Source organism: Ochlerotatus camptorhynchus, unplaced genomic scaffold, assembly GCF_037179485.1.
Source record: "Ochlerotatus camptorhynchus isolate MF236.1 unplaced genomic scaffold, CSIRO-AGI_Acam_v1.1 ptg000433l, whole genome shotgun sequence".
Lineage (NCBI taxonomy): Eukaryota > Metazoa > Arthropoda > Insecta > Diptera > Culicidae > Ochlerotatus > Ochlerotatus camptorhynchus.
This window is the reverse complement of record NW_027040919.1, coordinates 1681181-1700108: the sequence shown is the minus strand read 5'-3', so window position 1 is coordinate 1700108 and position 18928 is coordinate 1681181. Positions and strand designations below refer to the sequence as shown.

At 42.0% G+C, this 18928-nt stretch overlaps 1 protein-coding gene across 1 annotated transcript in view; it reads right to left on the bottom strand.

Moving 5' to 3' along the window:
* The window catches only part of Rassf (Ras association family member), a 45288-nt gene that overhangs the window by 8574 nt on the left and 17786 nt on the right, over positions 1-18928 (bottom strand). Inside the window, exons 4-5 of the mRNA XM_065234374.1 lie at positions 14585-15240; positions 14320-14516 (exon numbers count right to left, since the gene is read on the bottom strand). Of these exons, the coding sequence (XP_065090446.1) occupies positions 14320-14516; positions 14585-15240 (853 nt within the window). The remainder of the gene's footprint in view (positions 1-14319; positions 14517-14584; positions 15241-18928) is intronic.

Here is an 18928-nt window from a genome sequence, read left to right as displayed (position 1 = left end):
GTCCATCTGAAACGTACTTCCGGAACGCTTGAAAAATTTGAACAATCGATTGTTATTTAAAACCAGTTTGAAACAACATTACAAATCAAAAATCAATGAACTCTTGATATAAGTTTGTAAACTATATTATAAGAATTGCACTGATTATTATCATTGTATTACAATCACTATTAAGCTGAATACATTAATATTTTGAATCATTTATATGTATAGGTAAGTGATACCTTTAAAGGAACTTAGTTCCACTGGGAATATCCCAACTTTATTAACTTTGTTTGTTTTACAGATAGCTCATAACACACACCTCCAAATTAGCAGCATATGTTACTAGGGTTAACTACCCCATATTCGGCCTATTAAGCACAACCCGCACTTAGTCTTTCTTAATCTAGCGCAGTTTAGCACCAAACGGAATGTTATTATTACTGATGGATTTCAAATTTATTTACCTTTCCGTAGGTACCTACCTTAAGTTTTGATAAAGAGAAACCAATTGTTGAGATATTGTCAAAAGTCTAACACTGCTTCTTGATGCCAAACTCGGCCTACGGATTTTAAACTCGGCCTAACGCATTGAAACGCCAATGAATTCACTTCGGCCTATCAGATGAAGATAAAACATGATTCGTTCGGAGCGCTTCTTTTGCTTTTGAGAATAATGGGTGCAAACCTTCATATCACGCGTTTTCATTGACTTCGTTCGGTAGCTTATTTACTAAAGTATTCTAGCAACCGCATAATTGACTTGTTAGCTCTGAAATAATGGATTTATTTGAAGTTTTCTGTTCGATAGGCCCAAAATGGGCGATTAGGCCGAAGTAGTTCTCTACCCTATTCCTTCTAATTCTTATATTTATTTTTAAATTAAAATCTTAACGAGGAGTCCATTATCAGGGGGCTCTTGATGAGCTCTTTTATGTGGGGGTGAGTTGGTGGGCCTCTCAAAAAAAATATATATCCGATTATCCGGAGTGAAAAAAAAAACGATACTCCGGATAATCGAGTCCGACCTGTAATGTACTTTTGAAATGTGACGGAGTTCATGTACATAAGATGTTTAAAGGATTTCACCATTTATCATTGCCACTGTCTTGGATTTGAAACACATTATGAATCATCAATAAATTGGTAACTAAAATTCCCGAACAGCACACATTGGCAATTTCTGAAAATTATACTTGAAAACCTTGCATTTTTCGCCTGACTTTCGTTGTGATCGCCCATTTATTTTCTGGTGGAGCATAGGGAAAAGTGGGGCAGTTTGGTCATGACATAGCATGACGTAAATCAGCAAGTAAGATCAGTATCCACATTAATCCAGAGACCTTCAAATCACTGTAACTTCTGAAATATTGCACGTAGCAGTGAAACATTTCGCTGAGGTATAGCTGAGAGTCATTGATGAAAAAGACTATGCTTGGTGTTTACATTCCATGTTTAGTTTTCAAGTTGGCGAAAAACACGTGCGCGAGTGGATTCTGTACGAACGTAATGCAAATCCTGACTTGTAAATACGGGAACATGCAACAAATTTGATTTACCAAAATCCACTGTTCCCTGTGTGCTCAAACCATTTTCGGAGCGTTTGACGGTCGAGAGGAAACTGAGAACTGGATAAAAACATTGGACGTACTGATCCTGCCATGGACCGAGAGGTGAAGAGAAGGGAAACCCGAATCTCTCTGTTCGAACGGTGACTCGTAAAACAGGAAGGTCACCTGAATTTGTCCAAAAAACAAAACAGCGTTTGGGGCTGAAGTCATATGAAGTAAAAACAGTTCCAAATTACAACGACAAACAGAATTTGACAGCAAAATCACGGGGTCGACGTTCGAACTGCGAATATTTGACGAAGTTTTCATGCGTTGTTATGGACGATGAAACTTATGCCCTGGAGGATTTCAAGCAGCTTCCAGGGCTGGCTTTCTATTCTGCTATGGCCAAAAATGTTACAGCTGAGTATTTCAGGACGAAGAAGGCATCCTTATTTTCCAAAAAATACCTTATTTGGCAAGCAATTTGCACGTGTGATCGAAAGAGTAAATCTTTCGTCACTACAGGCGCAATTAACAAGGAGATTTACCAGAAAAAGTGCCTGCAAAAGCGATTGCTACCGTTCATCAAAAGCCAGAAAGAAAATCTTTTGTTCTGGCCCGATTTTGGCATCGCGTCATTATGCTAAAACTGTGATGGAGTGGTACGAAGTAAAAGAAGTGAATATTGTAAGATGATGATAAGACGCCAATGAATGGTTTTGAAAAAAGCGAACCTCTAAGCTCAGTTTAAAGAAGTGAGCACTTTTATGGATGTTCCGGATCTTCCTGGTGAACCATCTTGTTGTCCCAAGGGTCCATTTTCCGGTCACAACTCCCATTTTATTCTGATGAGACATCTATGAGTGATTTCGAAAAATCAGAAGAGCTCTAGGATCAGTTTCATGAACTCACGTCTTTTAGGGCTGATTTGGATCCTCTGGAGGGCAATTCCGTGGACCCAACCAAGGGTTAATTTTCAAATCACAACTCAGAATTCATATTGATAAGATGTCGATGAGTGGTTTTGAAGAAAAAAACCGTATACAGTGCTTTTCCGATTTTGTCAGCTCCCGATTTTGTCAGCTTTTCCCCGATTTTGTCAGCCTGCATATTTTGCTGAACTTTACGGGTTTTAAGCATAAATTCTCAAGCATTTCGCTCCAAATGCTTGATGACGTACACTAATCCCCTGATTTACGCGGTGAGTGATACCGGCCACCAACCGCAATTTCTCAGCTGTGCTTTATCCGATTAAGCTAATTGGTTATGTGATTAGGGTCAACCATAAGCTTGTCACACCCGAATCAGATCAATCGAACGAAGCACAGCTGAAAAATTGCGGGAGTGACTGGCAACACCTAATGCGTTAATCGGGGGATAACTGTAACATTATAGGTCAAGGAAAGGGGTTAAAGGAGGGAAGCTGAGGAGGTTTAAGAAAATACGCTACAAAAAAGGAGAGGGGTCTTATGTTGTTTAAAACTGCTGCGTCATTTAAGTATGCTCCCTAGTACATCAATTTTGGTTTGAGTTCAGTTTCTAATAGATTTCATCATAGCCAATTCTCGAATACGACGCAGATAGATGATGTCATCAATTGAAAGGGCTGATTACTGGTAGCTCCCGTATTTGAAGGTTCGCCCAGTTTGGCAAGCTGAGATTCACTTTGATCTGGTTCTTCAAGCTGCTCTGATTCGTCGCTGATCGCTGATTGGTCATGGTCATCTAGAACAAGTTTAAAGATATCTTCGTCCGTGTATGCTTTGCTACATAGCATACCGTTCTTCCACATTGTGGGTAATCATGGTGTTGTTACGATCATTATCCCTGCCCATTAGTTGCGCTAACGGAATATCATTTTCGTGTAGAAATTTTCCATCAATCATCGATTTTCTTCCATGACTGCTGAATGACAACGTCATGTAATTCAGTCCAGGCATCGTGTATCCAAAAACATACTTCCTTCAACGACAACTGCTTCAAACATTCTTCTGTGTTGTCTTTGTTGTCGCGGGCCATGATATTAAGCAAGAGCTTCTCTCGATATCGCAGCTTGATATTCTGTATCACGTTTTGGTCCATCGGCTGGATGATTGCAGTCAGGTTGGCAGGTAGAAAGTATACTGTGATTAACCCGTCATCACTCTGAAGTTCATTGTTCATATGATGGGCTGAACAGTTATCCAAAAGCAATATGACCTTAGGTGGTATCATTTTTTCAGCTACAAACCGTCGTACTCCAGGGATAACATCGTTAAAAAGCCAAGTTTGGAATAATTCATGCGTCATCCTGGCATTTTTGGACGCAAGATACGTAACGGAAAGATTGACATTCTTAAATGCTCGGGGGTTACGTGATTTCCCAATCACCTTGCTTAGTTTGTGATCTGCCGTAGGACACAGAGCCAACCGTACGCTAACAGTGTTGTCCCTTTCGAGACATTTGGTATGCCCTTTGTTGTAATAATAATAAATATTCATCAATAAGTCCATTAATAGTGGATCAATAATGACTAAACTTGGCTTTAAAATCATTTTGAAAGTTAAAATATTGAAAAAAAAAATATTTCCCGATTTTGCCAGCGTGAAATTTCAGATGGGGCTGACAAAATCGGGAAAGCACTGTAGCTCTAGGATGATTCATTAAACTCATTTACCACTTTAACGGATGTTCTGGATCTTCCGGTGGACCATCCCGTGGTTACCAGGGTCTATATTATGGTCACGACTTTGAATTAATTCCGATAAGACGTCTATGAGTTTTTTCGAAAAATACGCGGAGCTCTAGTTTCATAAATTGACCACTTTTACGGATGTTCCGGATGTTTTAGTGGACCATCCCGTCATAGACGGTCTAAATTCTTCATTATTGGTGATTTTAGTGCAAAACACCGCTCATGGAATAATACTCAAAGCAATTCCAATGGTAATATTCTGTTTGATGATTGGACCTATTCAATATCCAGACAGCCCAACATGCTTTTCTTCAGCAAAAAATCCCTCAACTATTGATTTGGTCTGAACTGATTCATGTCAACTTTGTAGCCAATTGGTTACCCATGCTGACTTCGGTTCTGATCACCTTCCAGTAGCTTTTGAAATATCCCAAGAAATAATCTCTAATCCCAACAGCTCAACTTTCAATTACCATAGAGCTGATTGAGCGCAATATCGAACATTTATGGAATATAGCTTCGATCCAAACATTCCTTTGCAAACCAAAGATGATGTTAATTATGCTCTTGAATCTCTGACAACTTCTATAGTTGATCAGGGTGTCTACTCAATCAAATTCCCTGAGTTTTCGAGGTTTTTCCAGGTCGGATGAAAAAAATTCCAGATGCATACAAATTATACACATTATTATTTTATCAATTTATCCATCTGGAATCCCTTTTATGTACTTATTGATTTATGTTATTTTCGATTGTTCAAACTTGGGCGTTGGTACTTATAAGTCGGCACAGCAAAAAAGTTATTGAATATTACAGCAGAACAGATGCACATAGGTTGTTTCATATTAATTTGTACAATTTATGTTTAATAATTGCACCAATAGTGGAGGTACGTTAGTACAATGTACTTCTATAGCGGCTTAGGGAGACTCTATAAGCCACCATAGGAACACATTGCACTAAAGTACCTCCACTATTGGTGCATTTATCCTACACATAGTTTGCGAAAAGAAATTATATCCATGGGTGTAATATTGTATTTGGTTTTTGCAATCACATTAGTTATTCATACAGTAGCATGCATTACGTCAATTGGGGCCTCATAGCCTGTAAAGTTTTCTGAAGTACTGTATTTCTGCTCTAAAGATCAACTTCTGCCCTGAAGTTCAATAAATTTCACAGTAGATCTCCGAACTTTTCTAAAGTTCTTTAAATGTCTTTGTGGATTCTTGATCTAAAGATCGGCGAACATTCCCGAAGATCTGTGAGTTTTGCTGAAGTTTTGCAAATTTTTCTAAAAACGTACGAACTTTCTGACGTTCTACAGACTTCTCTTAAGGTCTACGGACTTCTCTGAAGTTCTTTAGATCTATCTATTTCCGACTTCCATGGAGTTCTGCAAAATATTGTACTTTTGTACTTCGCTGCGAATTGTTTTTGGAATTGTTAATAGGGGATCAGACGGACCCTCCTACAATGCCTTCGATCCCTGGTCTAGCCACGGGGACCATTGAAGGTGGGCTCTCAAGGCCTCTTTTGATTGCTCCCGGCAAGCTCGAGCTTGAGGGACTTTTGCGCTCAGGGTCGGCTTTTATCAAGGGAATCTGCTTAACAAGAGTCCAGTCACCAGATAAAAAAAACTACACAACGCAAACTAAAGTTAAACACATTTTTATTCTGACTTACAGCAATGGTATGTGTGTTTGTGGGTATGATGGGCCGGCCGACTGCTGCTGCAGAAGAGCGTGGTGGGACGTCGTAGGTTCGCGATCGGTTGTTGGTCCTGCGGACCGAAAAGCACCTGATCGGCTGCGTTCGTTGATCTGCTGGTTGGATACGACGGCGTCGGTACCCCTGGCCTAACCTCTGCGGACGGAGGCCAAGTGGGCTGTGGGTCTATTCGTGAACCTGCGATCACAATGGACCTTTGGCTGGTCGAGGTTTGGTTTTGGCTACGCACCTCGCACGGGACTTTTATTCCAGGTCAGCTGCCTTAGCTAACCGGTAACGGAACGACTTCAACCGGAATACAATGGGTCCTGGTTCGACTTTCTCCAATTTAACAATATAAATTGAGATTATAGTCACTTTTCCACTTCACTGTGCACAACTGGTCTAGTTTCGAGATGTTTCTCACTTGAGGTGTTACTTGGAAAAGAACATTCCATCACTAATAGGACCACCAGTAGCCTCTCCCTTTCAGATATACCATTTTTCATCGTAGTCCTTTGCCTCCTCTGTGGTAATGCATTTAGCTCTGCATCAGCTTTTCCCAAGGGTATCGGTTTTCGTGTAGTGTAGTGTAACAAATTGTGTTCTTAGGTTATCAATTTGAATTTGTTTCTTGAGTGTGCATGCAATTAATTTAATCCTAGCTAGGCTTTTATTTATGAATTATTTAATATAACTGCAATATGAAAATAAATAAACAATAAACACTTAGCAACAATAAAAGTTTTACAATTGAACTACTTTTTGACTGACAAACAAGGGATATTATGTCCCAACGGTAACAGAATTGAGGTGCTTTTCTGACATTTAACGAATTTTTCTGAAGATCTCACATTTGTGTGAAACTGTGAAACTTTCTGTCTGCAAATATCTTTAAAGTTCTGTAAAGTTATCTTAAGCTCCGTAGCTCTATTCCCAAGATCTACAACAAAAAAAAACTTGAGGCTCAATAAATGTCTCAGTAGATCTGTAAACTTCTCTGATGTTTTCTAAATTCCTCTCGGGTTACCCTGAAGATTTGAAAATTTCCTTGAAGATTACCTAAAGTTGTCAAAATTTATCTGAAAATATTTGAGCTTCTTTGAAGTTTTAAATGTCTCTCACAAGATCTACAAATTTTCCTGAAATCGTGTAAATATTTTTTTTAAATCGTCGAACTTTCCTGAAGTTCTGCAATTTTTACTGAAGGTCCATTAACATTTCTGAGATTCTTGTGATTTTTTCAGAAGTCCTGTAATTTTTTTCAAAGTTCTGTAGCTTTGTTCTGAAGATCTACGAACTTTTCTGATGTTGAATAATGTTTCGAGGATCTCCAAACTTCTGTGAAATACTTTATATTTCACTGTAGATTCTTGGGCTTGTCTGAAGTTATGCAAATTTCCCTGAAGATTTGCAAAATTTCGCTTATAGTTTTACAAATTGATTTGAAATTATTTTTGCTTGCTTGAAGTTTTGAAAATTTCTTTGAACATTTATCTGAAGATCTACGACCTCTCTTGTGATTTTGTTTTTATGAATTTCTGTTAATAACTTTTAATTTATTTGTAGTTCTTTTCTCAAGATCTACGAACTACCCTGAAGCTCAACAAATTTCTCAGTAGATCTCCGACCCTCTCTGAAGCTTAAAAAATTCTATGCAGGCTCTCAGACCTGCTGTCTAGCATGCTTATTCTTATACAATACATGCGTCGGATGCTTCCTTTTGACGGTTGCCAGCCTCTCTTTTTCGGCTGTTTCCTTTTTACGACGATTTTGATCCTCCACATACAAATCAGCGATGAGCGAGCGTGACAAGACTCTCTGAATGAACTTGTCTCGTTCGCACACGTTGTCTTAGCTGTCAGATGCTTGTCAAGTTCAGTATCCTTAAGAAACGTTTCGAGAAACTGAACGAAACACTTCTTTTGAATTACGAATGAAGTGATAATTGGAAAATTCCCTGAGTGGAACCAAAATTCCCTGAATATTCCAGGTTTTTCCAGAAAAAATAAAATTCCCTGTAAATTCCCGGTTTCCCAGGTAGTAGACACCCTGTTGATGCAAGAGCTGCCTCAGTACCAAAATGCGAAGTTAAATTCGATTCAATTATAATAGACGACGATCTTCAGCTCTTGATCCTTCTTAAAAATGTCCGTAGAAGACAATATCAAAGAACATGCGATCCTGCCATGAAAGTTATCTGGCGGGATTTGTAAAAACAAATTAAAAAGTGGTTCTCTGCCCTGAGGAACAAAACTTTTGAAAATAATGTTAAGATATTAGACCCGAGTACCAAACCCTTTTGGAAACTCACAAATTGTTTGAAAAAACCTCTAAAGCCTATTCCAGCGCTTAAGGTGATTCCTTGTAGAGTCCAGAAATGGCCGCCACGTAGACTATACCTGCACTTCTACTTCGAATATTCAATTAAACAAATCTTGGAAATCGGTGCCCCATTTCACCTGAAATTGCTACTTCATGTATGCTGCAGCGCAGCAAACGTGGAGTAGCAATTTGAAAGCTGCACGTGTCGTAGAAGCTGATATTTGTGCACCTAAAGTTTCAAAGTGGTTACGAGAATATGGATGTCACAGCGATTCACCATAAAGAAGGTGGTCAAATTCTGATCACAAATTCGGATAAAGCTCAGAAATTTGCTAAGCAATTCGAGAGTTCCCATAATTTCAGTTTGGGCTTTCCAGTCCTATTGAGAATCAGGTTGCTCGGAATTATCTGAATATTTTCTTACGGGAAAATATTTTTGATGATTCATGGGGGACTGATTTGGACGAAGTAAGATCTATAACTAAAAAAATTTCAAAATATGAAAGCTTCAGGTGATGATGGAATTTTCTATATCCTCATCAAAAAACTCTCAGAGAGTACCTTATCTTTCTTGGTAAAATTATTTAACAGATGTTTCCATTTAGCATACTTTCCTGATAAATGGAAAAATGCAAAAGTTGTTCCAATTTTGAAGCCAGATAAAAATCCAGCTGAAGCTTCTAGCTACCGTCGAATAAGTTTGTTTTTTTTTTCAATAAGTAAACGTTTTGAAAAAGGTTATTTAAATAGAATGATGCTTCACATCAATACGAACTAAATTTTTGCAGATGAGCAGTTTGGATTTCGCCATGGGCATTCAACTACTTATCAACTCTTAAGAGCTACCAATTTAATTCGTTCAAACAAATCTGACGGTTGCTCAACTGGATTTACTCTTCTAGACAAAGAAAAGGCATTCGACAGTGTTTGGCATGAAGGTTTTATTGCTAAATTGGAAAAGTTTAATTTGTTACTCTATATTATGAAACTAGTTCAAAATTATTCAACTGACAGAACTCTGCAGGTAAATTATCAAAATTCCAAATCTAATCGACTACCTGTTAGAGCAGGAGTTCCTCAGGGTAGCATTCTTGGGCCTATATTGTATAACATTTTCACTTCGGACCTCCCTGATTTGCCTCAGGGTTCCAACAAATCTTTGTTCGCATTTCCGCTAAAGGAAGATGTCTTCGTGTTATTTGCAGCAGACTGCAGAAAAGTTTAGATATTTTCTCTTATTATTTACAAAAATGGGAGATTTCTCAAAACGCTTCCAAAACTCAACTTATAATATTTCCACATAAGTCTAAAGATTCCTTTTTGAAACCTAGTAGTAGTCACATAGTTGTGTGGCATATATTAGCGCTAGTGTAAGCAGGTCTTAACTTGGCGCTTAACGAGTCAGCAAGCCGTGTGTGTGCAGCCCCCCGTTGTAAGCGCAACAGTTCAATGCCGATAAACGGAGGTATCTATGGCAACGCTTCATAAACACACACGAGTAACTTTCCACTCACTTTCGGACCAGCTCTTCACAAGGTAAGTCGCACAATAGACACTATGACCAGTCAACAATTTGGAATCCAGATGGAGTGATAGATTTTAAAGAATATGTCAAAAATGTGTGACTCTGTCACATCCATGGAAAGATTAACAGTGGTTGCAAATACTCATTTCAGCTAAAATAATGTTTTCCGAAAGAATAAAACCAAAAGATGGTATGATGACATGTTTTACTTGTAACTTACAAGAAGAGGTTACAAAGTATATATTTTAAACATAAAACCTGTAAATTTTGCTTTCTATGAGTCACAATCAGCGATTTGCTGATCGCTGAGTGAGTGAGTGTGTGAAAAATCACTGATTGGGACTCTCATGAAGTGAAATAAACAGGTTCAATATGTCAAACACATTCTTTGCAACCTCTTCTTGTATCTCACCAATTCAAAATATGATCATAGCATCTAATTGTTTCATAATTTAAAAAACGTTGTTTCTGTTGAAATGAGTATTTGCAACCTTGGTGGTGGCGGGGGAGATATCCCTCACCATTTCTTCCCAACTGGGCAGTTTGGTAAAGACAGATGATCAACCCGATTCGTACCTTCCTCAAAGTTGTCCTTGCTCGCTTTCTACTCTCTAGGGGGAGGAGGGGCATAGTGAACAGGTGGGGAATAGTGAGCATCCCTGGATCAGCTGCATGAAACAAATCAACTGGCAGTAGGTTCAATATCATTATGATCCAAGCTGGTGCACAGGATGCCCCTCTATATACAATTTTCACACTGCAGCACCCTAACGGAACTATCTCATCCTCATTTATCGTATAAAATTACCATTTTAAATCTAATATTTCATCATATTTCAACTATTCTGGACGTTTGTGAAGACAAAAAGGAAAGAGGATGGGCTACCGGTTGAGATTCATCTAAGCGATAAAAGAGCCAACACTTCTTTAGAGAAATGTAACCTCCTGGCTGAGCATTTCAAGAGTGTTTTCAACGATTCAACGGCATCGTTAAGCCAAGTTGCTGAAGGGATCAGAGATACTCCCAGTAACGCGTTCAGCTTTGATATTTTCACGGTCACATTGGACCTCGTCGACTCTGCCATCCAGAAGCTGAAATTCTCGAACGCTGTTGGGCCTGACGGCATTCCATCGTTCATACTCAAAAGATGCTCAACAGAGCTTTCCTCTCCGCTTTCAAAGTTGTTCAATATTTCGTTACAACAAGGTATATATCCCTCTCGTTGGAAATCTTCGTTCATGTTCCCGATTTTCAAGAAAGGAGACAAACAAAATGTGGAGAATTACCGAGGAATTACTTCACTTTGTGCCTGCTCGAAAGTATTCGAGATAATCATCAACCACGCTTTATTTGCCAGCTGTAGAAACTACATTTCTCCTGACCAACATGGTTTCCACCCCAAACGTTCGGTCTCAACAAACCTCGCTCCTTTCATTTCCCTATGCCTACGGAATATGGAGGCAGCGTCACAGTTGGACGTCGTATACACGGATCTCAAAGCTGCTTTCGACCGGGTTGATCATGTCATTCTAATTGCCAAACTCGAGAAGCTTGGTGTTTCTCATGAACTCACTCGTTGGTTTGAATCGTATCTTACCAATCGAGAGCTTTGTGTGAAAATCGGGTCTGATCAATCGGAATATTTTTCAATCATTTCAGGCATTCCTCAAGGCAGCAATTTGGGACCGCTGCTATTCTCCATATTCATTAACGAAATCGGTTTGATACTTCCAACTGGCTGCCGGTCATTCTATGCAGACGATGTCAAGATGTACGCGGTTGTGCGATACTTCACTGACTGCCTGCGGTTGCAGCACCTGATCGATAGTTTCGAAGAGTGGTGCTCTAGGAATTTTCTCGTGTTTAGTGTTCAAAAATGCAATATCATCACTTTCTATCGCAAGCTAAAACCTATTGCATTCAATTATACGATCGATAACCAACCCTTGCAGCGTGTGGACAACGTTCGTGATCTAGGAATTACACTTGATTCTGCGTTGACATTTAAGCTACATTACAGGGATATCATAGCCAAAGCTAACAGGCAACTCGGATTCATCTTTAAAGGGTGTCCACGATGAAATTGCCACACTATGAAATTGCTCTAACTTTTTAACCGTTGGGTAGAATTTAATGAAAATTTGGGTGGATTTAGTTCATAGTGCATTATTTACATCCTGCAAGTTTTAAAGTCCTGTGATCCAAAACTCGCGGAAATGGAGTCGAAAGAACAGCTCGTGCGTGATAAAATGTTGCGCATTCATCACGAGAACAAGGATCTCTCGCATCGTTCCATCGCTAAAACGTTGGGAATCGCGAATTCCACGGTGTCGCGAGTGATTAAGCGGTTCGAGGAACGGTTGACCACCGATCGGAAGCCCAGAAGTGAAGGAAAAAGTATTCCGTACAACACCAAAAATCGTTGGGGCCTTCAACCGAAATCTGAACGCCTCCGTTAGGGATGTGGCTAAGAAGCTGCACCTAAGCCGAAGTTTTGTCCAGAAGACCAAAACTAAGGCTGGGCTTCGAACGTTCAAGGTACAAAAGGCCCCTAATCGCGACGAGAAGCAGAACAAGTCCGCCAAAAACCGTGCCAGGAAGTTGTACCTCAACATGCTGACGAAAGTTGAATGCTGCATCATGGACGACGAAACATATGTGAAGGCCGACTTCAAACAGATCTCCGGCAACCTGTTTTTCACGGCCAAGGATAAGTTCAGCGTTCCGGAGCATGTCCGCACTCAGAAGATGTCCAAATTTGCGAAGAAATTCCTGGTTTGGCAAGCCATCTTCACGTGCGGGAAGCGGAGTGCACCTTTCGTGACCCAGGACACGATGAACGGACAGGTGTACATAAAACAGTGCCTCCAGAAGCGGCTGCTTCCTCTCCTGAAGGCCCACAACGTCCCAACAATCTTCTGGCCGGATTTGGCCTCATGCCACTACTCCAAGGACGTGCTGAAGTTGTATGCGGACAATAAGGTCAATTTCGTGCCGAAAATGTTCAACCCTCCCAACACTCCGGAGCTCCGCCCCATCGAGAAGTACTGGGCGATTATGAAGCAGCACCTTCTTAAACGACCTAAGGTAGTGAAGACAGTCGAGGAACTGAAGAAAGTATGGGTTTACATGCAAAAAACGGTTGATTCACAGGTTGTGCAGAATCTTATGGCCGGGGTTAAGGCCAAGGTGCGGGCATTTGCGTATGGACTGTAAATAAAATACGAGTAAAATGGTAAAATGAAGTTTAATAGTTATTTCTCAATCCCTGAAAATTTGATGGCAATCGGATGAAAACTCGAATTTTGCGAATCAATTTGTGTGTGGCAATTTCATCGTGGACACCCTTTAAGATCTCTGATGAGTTTCGGGATCCTACCTGCCTGACAGCTCTATATTGTTCTCTAGTGCGATCGATCTTGGAATTTGCTGAGTAGTATGGTGTCCGTATGAAACAGTTTGGATACCGAGGATCGAGTCTGTTCAGAGGAAATTCGTTCGTTACGCTCTTCGCCACCTTCCTTGGTACGATCCTACGAACCTTCCACCCTACGAAGATCGTTGCCAACTACTGGGTTTTAAAACTCTTGAACGTAGACGGAAGATTAACCAGGCAGTTTTTGCAGCAACAGTGTCGATAAGCGAAATCGACTCTCCCGGAATTTTGGCTGAATTCAAAATCTATGCACCTGAACGAGTTCTACGATCGAGAAGTTTCCTGCATCTCGGTCCCCGTGCAGCTAATTACCGATTACAAGATCCAATACGGTTCATGTCTGCCCGTTTCAATGAATTCTATGTTTTTTTCGATTTCAACTGCACAGTGGAAACATTTCGTCAACGGATTCAACGTAGACTGCTGGATAGGTGACGATACGGTTCGACACATGCAACTGCTTTCAATCAGCAAATTGTTGGTAGACGGTGAGTAGCTGTCCATTAATGTACATCTGATGAATTTTGCTACCTGTTTCCTTTTTTGTTCCCGATCAACTCTGCGATGACGGCCTCGACTAATCCAAGGACAACTCCATGCCATAGGACGAGGTGTTTTTTTTTATTATGATGATGACCATAGTATTATTATTATTATTCGGTGTTTATTTTTATAATTGATGTGTTTTCTGTCCTTTTTATATTGTTCCTTGTATTTTGAAAAGATATGGGGTTTTTACGCCTATTTGCCAAATAGGCTTTTCCCCATCAATCTTCATTTAGACAACAAAAGTCCGATGAAGAGAATAATAAATAAATAAATAAATCATCAACTATGTAAATCGTAAACTTCGCGCATGGAATATGTAATACAAACAAGATTAGTTCAAACATTCATTTTTTTGTTCAAACCCGTTCGAAAAAGAGAGGCAAAGCGCGTGTTGTACTAGGTAGTACAGAAATTAGATCAAACCCCTATTACTCTTGAATCGCCAAACTAACAACGAAGTAGGAGTAAAAACGCTAAAATTTTACCATCCCCGTATGGAAAACATGTCCCATCGGTTGCGTTGACGGACGTCCGATTAAACTAAAATGTAACCAAAGCATTACCTTATCTCCGGTGTCTGCTGTCCATCCATGATAAACAGCTTCGCGATATCCTCGTGAGGGCCCAGAATGATCCGCGTCACCAATGGAAAATCGTCATCCCTCAGCTTCTTCTGTTCCCCGTTATCTTTGATCACGAACAGGGCAAAGTTCTCCGCTCGACTTTCGACCTTGTATTTCTCCAACATCAGATTGATCACCTAAAATTCCCAATAAACGAATATTACACACCATTTTGAGATTTAAAAACGCCTCCATTCACACTCACCTCCTGTGTATTAACCAGTGACGTCACCCACACATTCATCTGCGATCCACGAGGCGGCGTGAAGAACGACGTTTCTCGATTATAGAAATGCCCATTGATCGAGCACCGTCGCTTCAGCTTCGTCCGGGAGCGTCGATTGCCGGAGCGCCTCTTAATAGCCGTCGAACCCGTTTTCGGAGGTTTCCTCAGCACAACTCCTTCGTCGTCCGTGGTGACGGTCGTCGTCGTTGAGGTCGTGAAACTGGCCGTCGTTATGCTCTCATCCGTCGGGCTTATCACCTCCTCACCATTGATGGACTTGTTCTGATCCAGCTCGTCGTAGCAATCCATCTTGATGGTAATCGAGGTCTGAGGACGGTCCGAGGGTCTAAGGGTTTCCGTTCCTTCATCATCGCTGTCCATGAAACTGTTGCCGGAGTAGTTGTTCCCATGGCTTTTGGACCGCAGAAGACCGCGGTCGCCCGTCCAAGTGTCCGTATCGGTGCCGGGTGACGTCACCGAAGTGGAGTCCGATTGATGCCGTTGGTAGGCGATTTTTGTGCGCTCATTGCTTCCACCGTTCATGGCGTGGGATTTCATAGGGGAGGAGATTTTTTTCGCCGGGCTCAGATTGTCCGGATGTTTAAGCGTGCCGTCATTTTCCACGTGGAATGAATCTGGAAAAAAAAGCGAGAATGAATCAATCAAAGTTGGCATTGGTTGATTAGGATTTCAGAAGAAAGTCATAAACAGGTCAGCTTTGGATCCAAACGGACGTCAAAATTCAAGTTTTCCGAGAAAAATTTCCGCGAAAAAAAAGAAAATGTATTGTATTAACTTCCCATTCACATCCTGCTGTTTGCCGAGTAGCTTTTTCTGCGATAGACCTTGCGGTCCCTGTGGGGGACCATGTCCGGTACCGACTTGTGGACCTTACTTTGGTGGCAGCTGCTTTGATTCCTATACGGCACCTTGTGGACCATGTGGCAGTCCTTGCGGACCACGGAAGGTGCGCTGTGAACCGTTTAGTAAACCGATTCCCGCTGTGACCTGTAGGTTCATCTTTCGCCACGCCAAATTCGATCACGATTTGAGACTGAGGAACGGTGGATTCTACGATTAATCGGAGAAATGGAAGACGGAATGCGAAAATTCTGTGACATAAACATGCTAACACAGATAACAGAGACAGAGAATAAAATTTGGTGTGAAACTGTAGCAATTCGTTTTTGTCTTTTGGTTTGTTCCCCAGATTCAGGAAGGTTTCCTATTGGAACTTAAGTGCCTTTGTTTCTCCACAATATGCTCAGGCCTCATAATATCCAGTAGCGATCCTAGGAAGCGTCTTCCTTCAGCAATAGAGACCGTACAATCTAACGAAACTTCGTCTCTGAAGCGTCACTTCTGGTCACTGCTCTAATTTGGTATTATTTCTGTAATACCAAAATAGACCAGTGACCAGAAGTGAGGCTCGACTCGACGTACTTAATAGGGCCCAATCACTTCATATCGCAACAGTGGCGTCGAGGTGTAGGAGTTGTGCAGAAAAATTGCGCGTAGAAAGTGCGATGGCGGAGCCACAACCGAACAATTTATCAGAGGCCGTGGTGCAGACCCTGGGCAATCAACAAGTGGGTTATTCCGCACCAAGTGTCCGAGGTAGTTGAAATTTACCTCTTCCGATTTGGACAAAATTTTGAGGGGAAGTTTAAATAGTTCAACATTTAAAAATCCAAATTTTTGAACTAATCGGACCACTCTACATCTGCTTGCAGACCACCAAGGAGGACGGCAATGATTACCTGACCTACCGAGAAGTTCGGTAACGCAGACCTGCTCTCGCCCTGCAACGCAGACCTACTCTTGATCAACCAGCACGTGAAGCCTGAAGTGGACTACGTCAACGCGAGCCTCAACCTGAAAGAGGATCTCAGGTCAGTTGTGACTAATACAGTTAAAGTTAAAGTCCGCTACGCCCCAGTCTAAACTCAACGGGTCAGACCTTCGTCGGTTCCAATCGAGACAGGAATCGCTCTTCGTGGTGGATGGGTGCATCCTATTTTCCGAACGACTCATCATTCCGTCGCTGCATCGAAAGCGATGCCTCGAACTGATCCATCGCAAGAAGCTACGTGTACTGACCCAGCTTGGATGTCGACATCGTCAACTTCGTCATGGCATGTCAACAGTGTGCGTCCGTAGCTAGATCACCTCCTCACTCAAATACTACCGACTTGCTATCGATTCGTTTTCCAAGTGGCCTGAAATCATCCGAACGACCCGCATCACATCTGCTGCGACTCAGCTGGGTATGAACGTTACTCTATTTAGTCAGCGAAAACGGTACCCAGTTCAGTAGCGCTAGCTTAACAGATTTTTGCGCTTCTAATGGCCTCCCGCACCTCAAGACAGCTCCGTTTCATCCACAATCGAATGACCAGGCGAGACGATTGGCGGATACCTACAAGCGGGCCGTCAAGAAAATCCGAGAGGGGCGAGGATCGATCCAAGAAACACTGGATATCTTCTTGTTGACGTACCGAAGCACGTCCAACCGTACTTTACCGGATCAGAAGTCGCTATCAGAGGTCATGTTCGTAACGACGACCGTAAGAAACCGAGGTCCTTCAACCGAATTGATCCCGTATACGCTAAGCTCCATGGTCGAAACGGTTGGAAGTGGGTTCCCGGTGTCGTCATCGAGAAGATCGAAGATGTCATATACAACGTGTGGGTCGAAGACCACCGAAAACTGCGCTCGCATACCAAAAAACTTCGGAGTCGTCTTGCTCCAGACGCGAAGCCGAAGCAATCCGCAATCGTTGCCACTCGAGATCTTGTGCCGGCTACGCCTACGCCATCATCTGGTTCATATTCGCCTGCGTCAGTGCCTGTCTCCAGTTCTCAGCATACAGCGGGCCTTATTACGGGTGTCACTACACGGTGAAAAGGAAGTGATACTTATAATAAGTTTTCACCGTGAAGTGACATCCGTAATAAGCCCCGCTAGGTTCTGCACCGGCTCGTGCTACGTCTACGCCACGTCACGAAGTCTCGGCCATTGTTCCGTATAGGTAAACGTCATCAACAACGTCAACATCGACCGAGTTCGAGTCCGCTGTTGAAGTGGAACCGGTGGTAGATCTTCCTAGGCGCACTTCACGGATCCGAATACTACCACAAAGGTTCGACCCCTACCACCTCTATTAAAAGGGGAGATGTTGTCCCCAGCGACGAAATAGGACTTGCGATTGGAAACTCGGCACGTGGAACTGTCGATCTCTCAATTTCATCGGGAGCACCCGAATACTCGCCAATCTACTGAAGGACCGCGGATTCGGCATCGTAGCGCTGCAGGAGGTGTGTTGGACAGGATGGTGCGAACGTTTAGAGGTAATCATACCTTCTACCAGAGTTGCGGCAACACACGCGAGCTGGGCACAGCTTTCATCGTGATGGGCGAAATGCAGAAGCGCGTGATCGGTTGGTGGCCGATTGACGAAAGAATGTGCAGGTTGAGGATCAAGGGCCGATTCTTTAACTTTAGCATGATGATGACAAGGACGCATTTTACGCGCAGCTCGACCGCGAGTACGATCGCTGCCCAAGCCACGACGTCAAGATCATCATAGGAGACCTAAACGCTCAGGTAGGCCAGGAGGAGGAATTCAGACCGACGATTGGAAAGTTCAGCGCCCACCAGCTGATGAACGGGAACGGCCTACGACTCATCGATTTCGCCGCCTCCAAGAACATGGCCATACGTAGCACCTTTTTCCAACACACACCGTTTGAAAAATTCATGTAAATTTCTGCGAGATATAGCGCACATAAAATTAACGCTAGATTTGACATAAATTTACGCGATATTTCGCGTAAATTTAAGCGTAATATAACATAAATTTGCAATATTGTATGCAAGCTTGTAAACGATTTCGCTGTTTATGACAAGTATAGCTCAAAATTAAACGAAGGGAGATTTTACGCGATAGTTAAAATTCATAATTTTTTTCTGTGCAGCCTCCCTTATCGTTACACCTGGAGTTCCACAGCACAGCAGACGGAATCGCAAATCGATCACGTTCTGATTGATGGACGGCACTTCTCCGACATTATCGACGTCAGGACCTATCGTGGCGCTAACATCGACTCTGACCACTACCTGGTGATGGTCAAACTGCGCCCAAAACTTTCCGTCATCAACAATGTACGGTACCGACGCCCGCCACGGTACAACCTAGAGCGACTGAAGCAACCGGATGTCGCCTTAGCATACGCGCAGAATCTCGAGGCAGCGTTGCCGAAGGAGGGCGAGCTCGATGTGCCCCTCTAGAGGACTGCTGGAGTACAGTAACAGCAGCCATC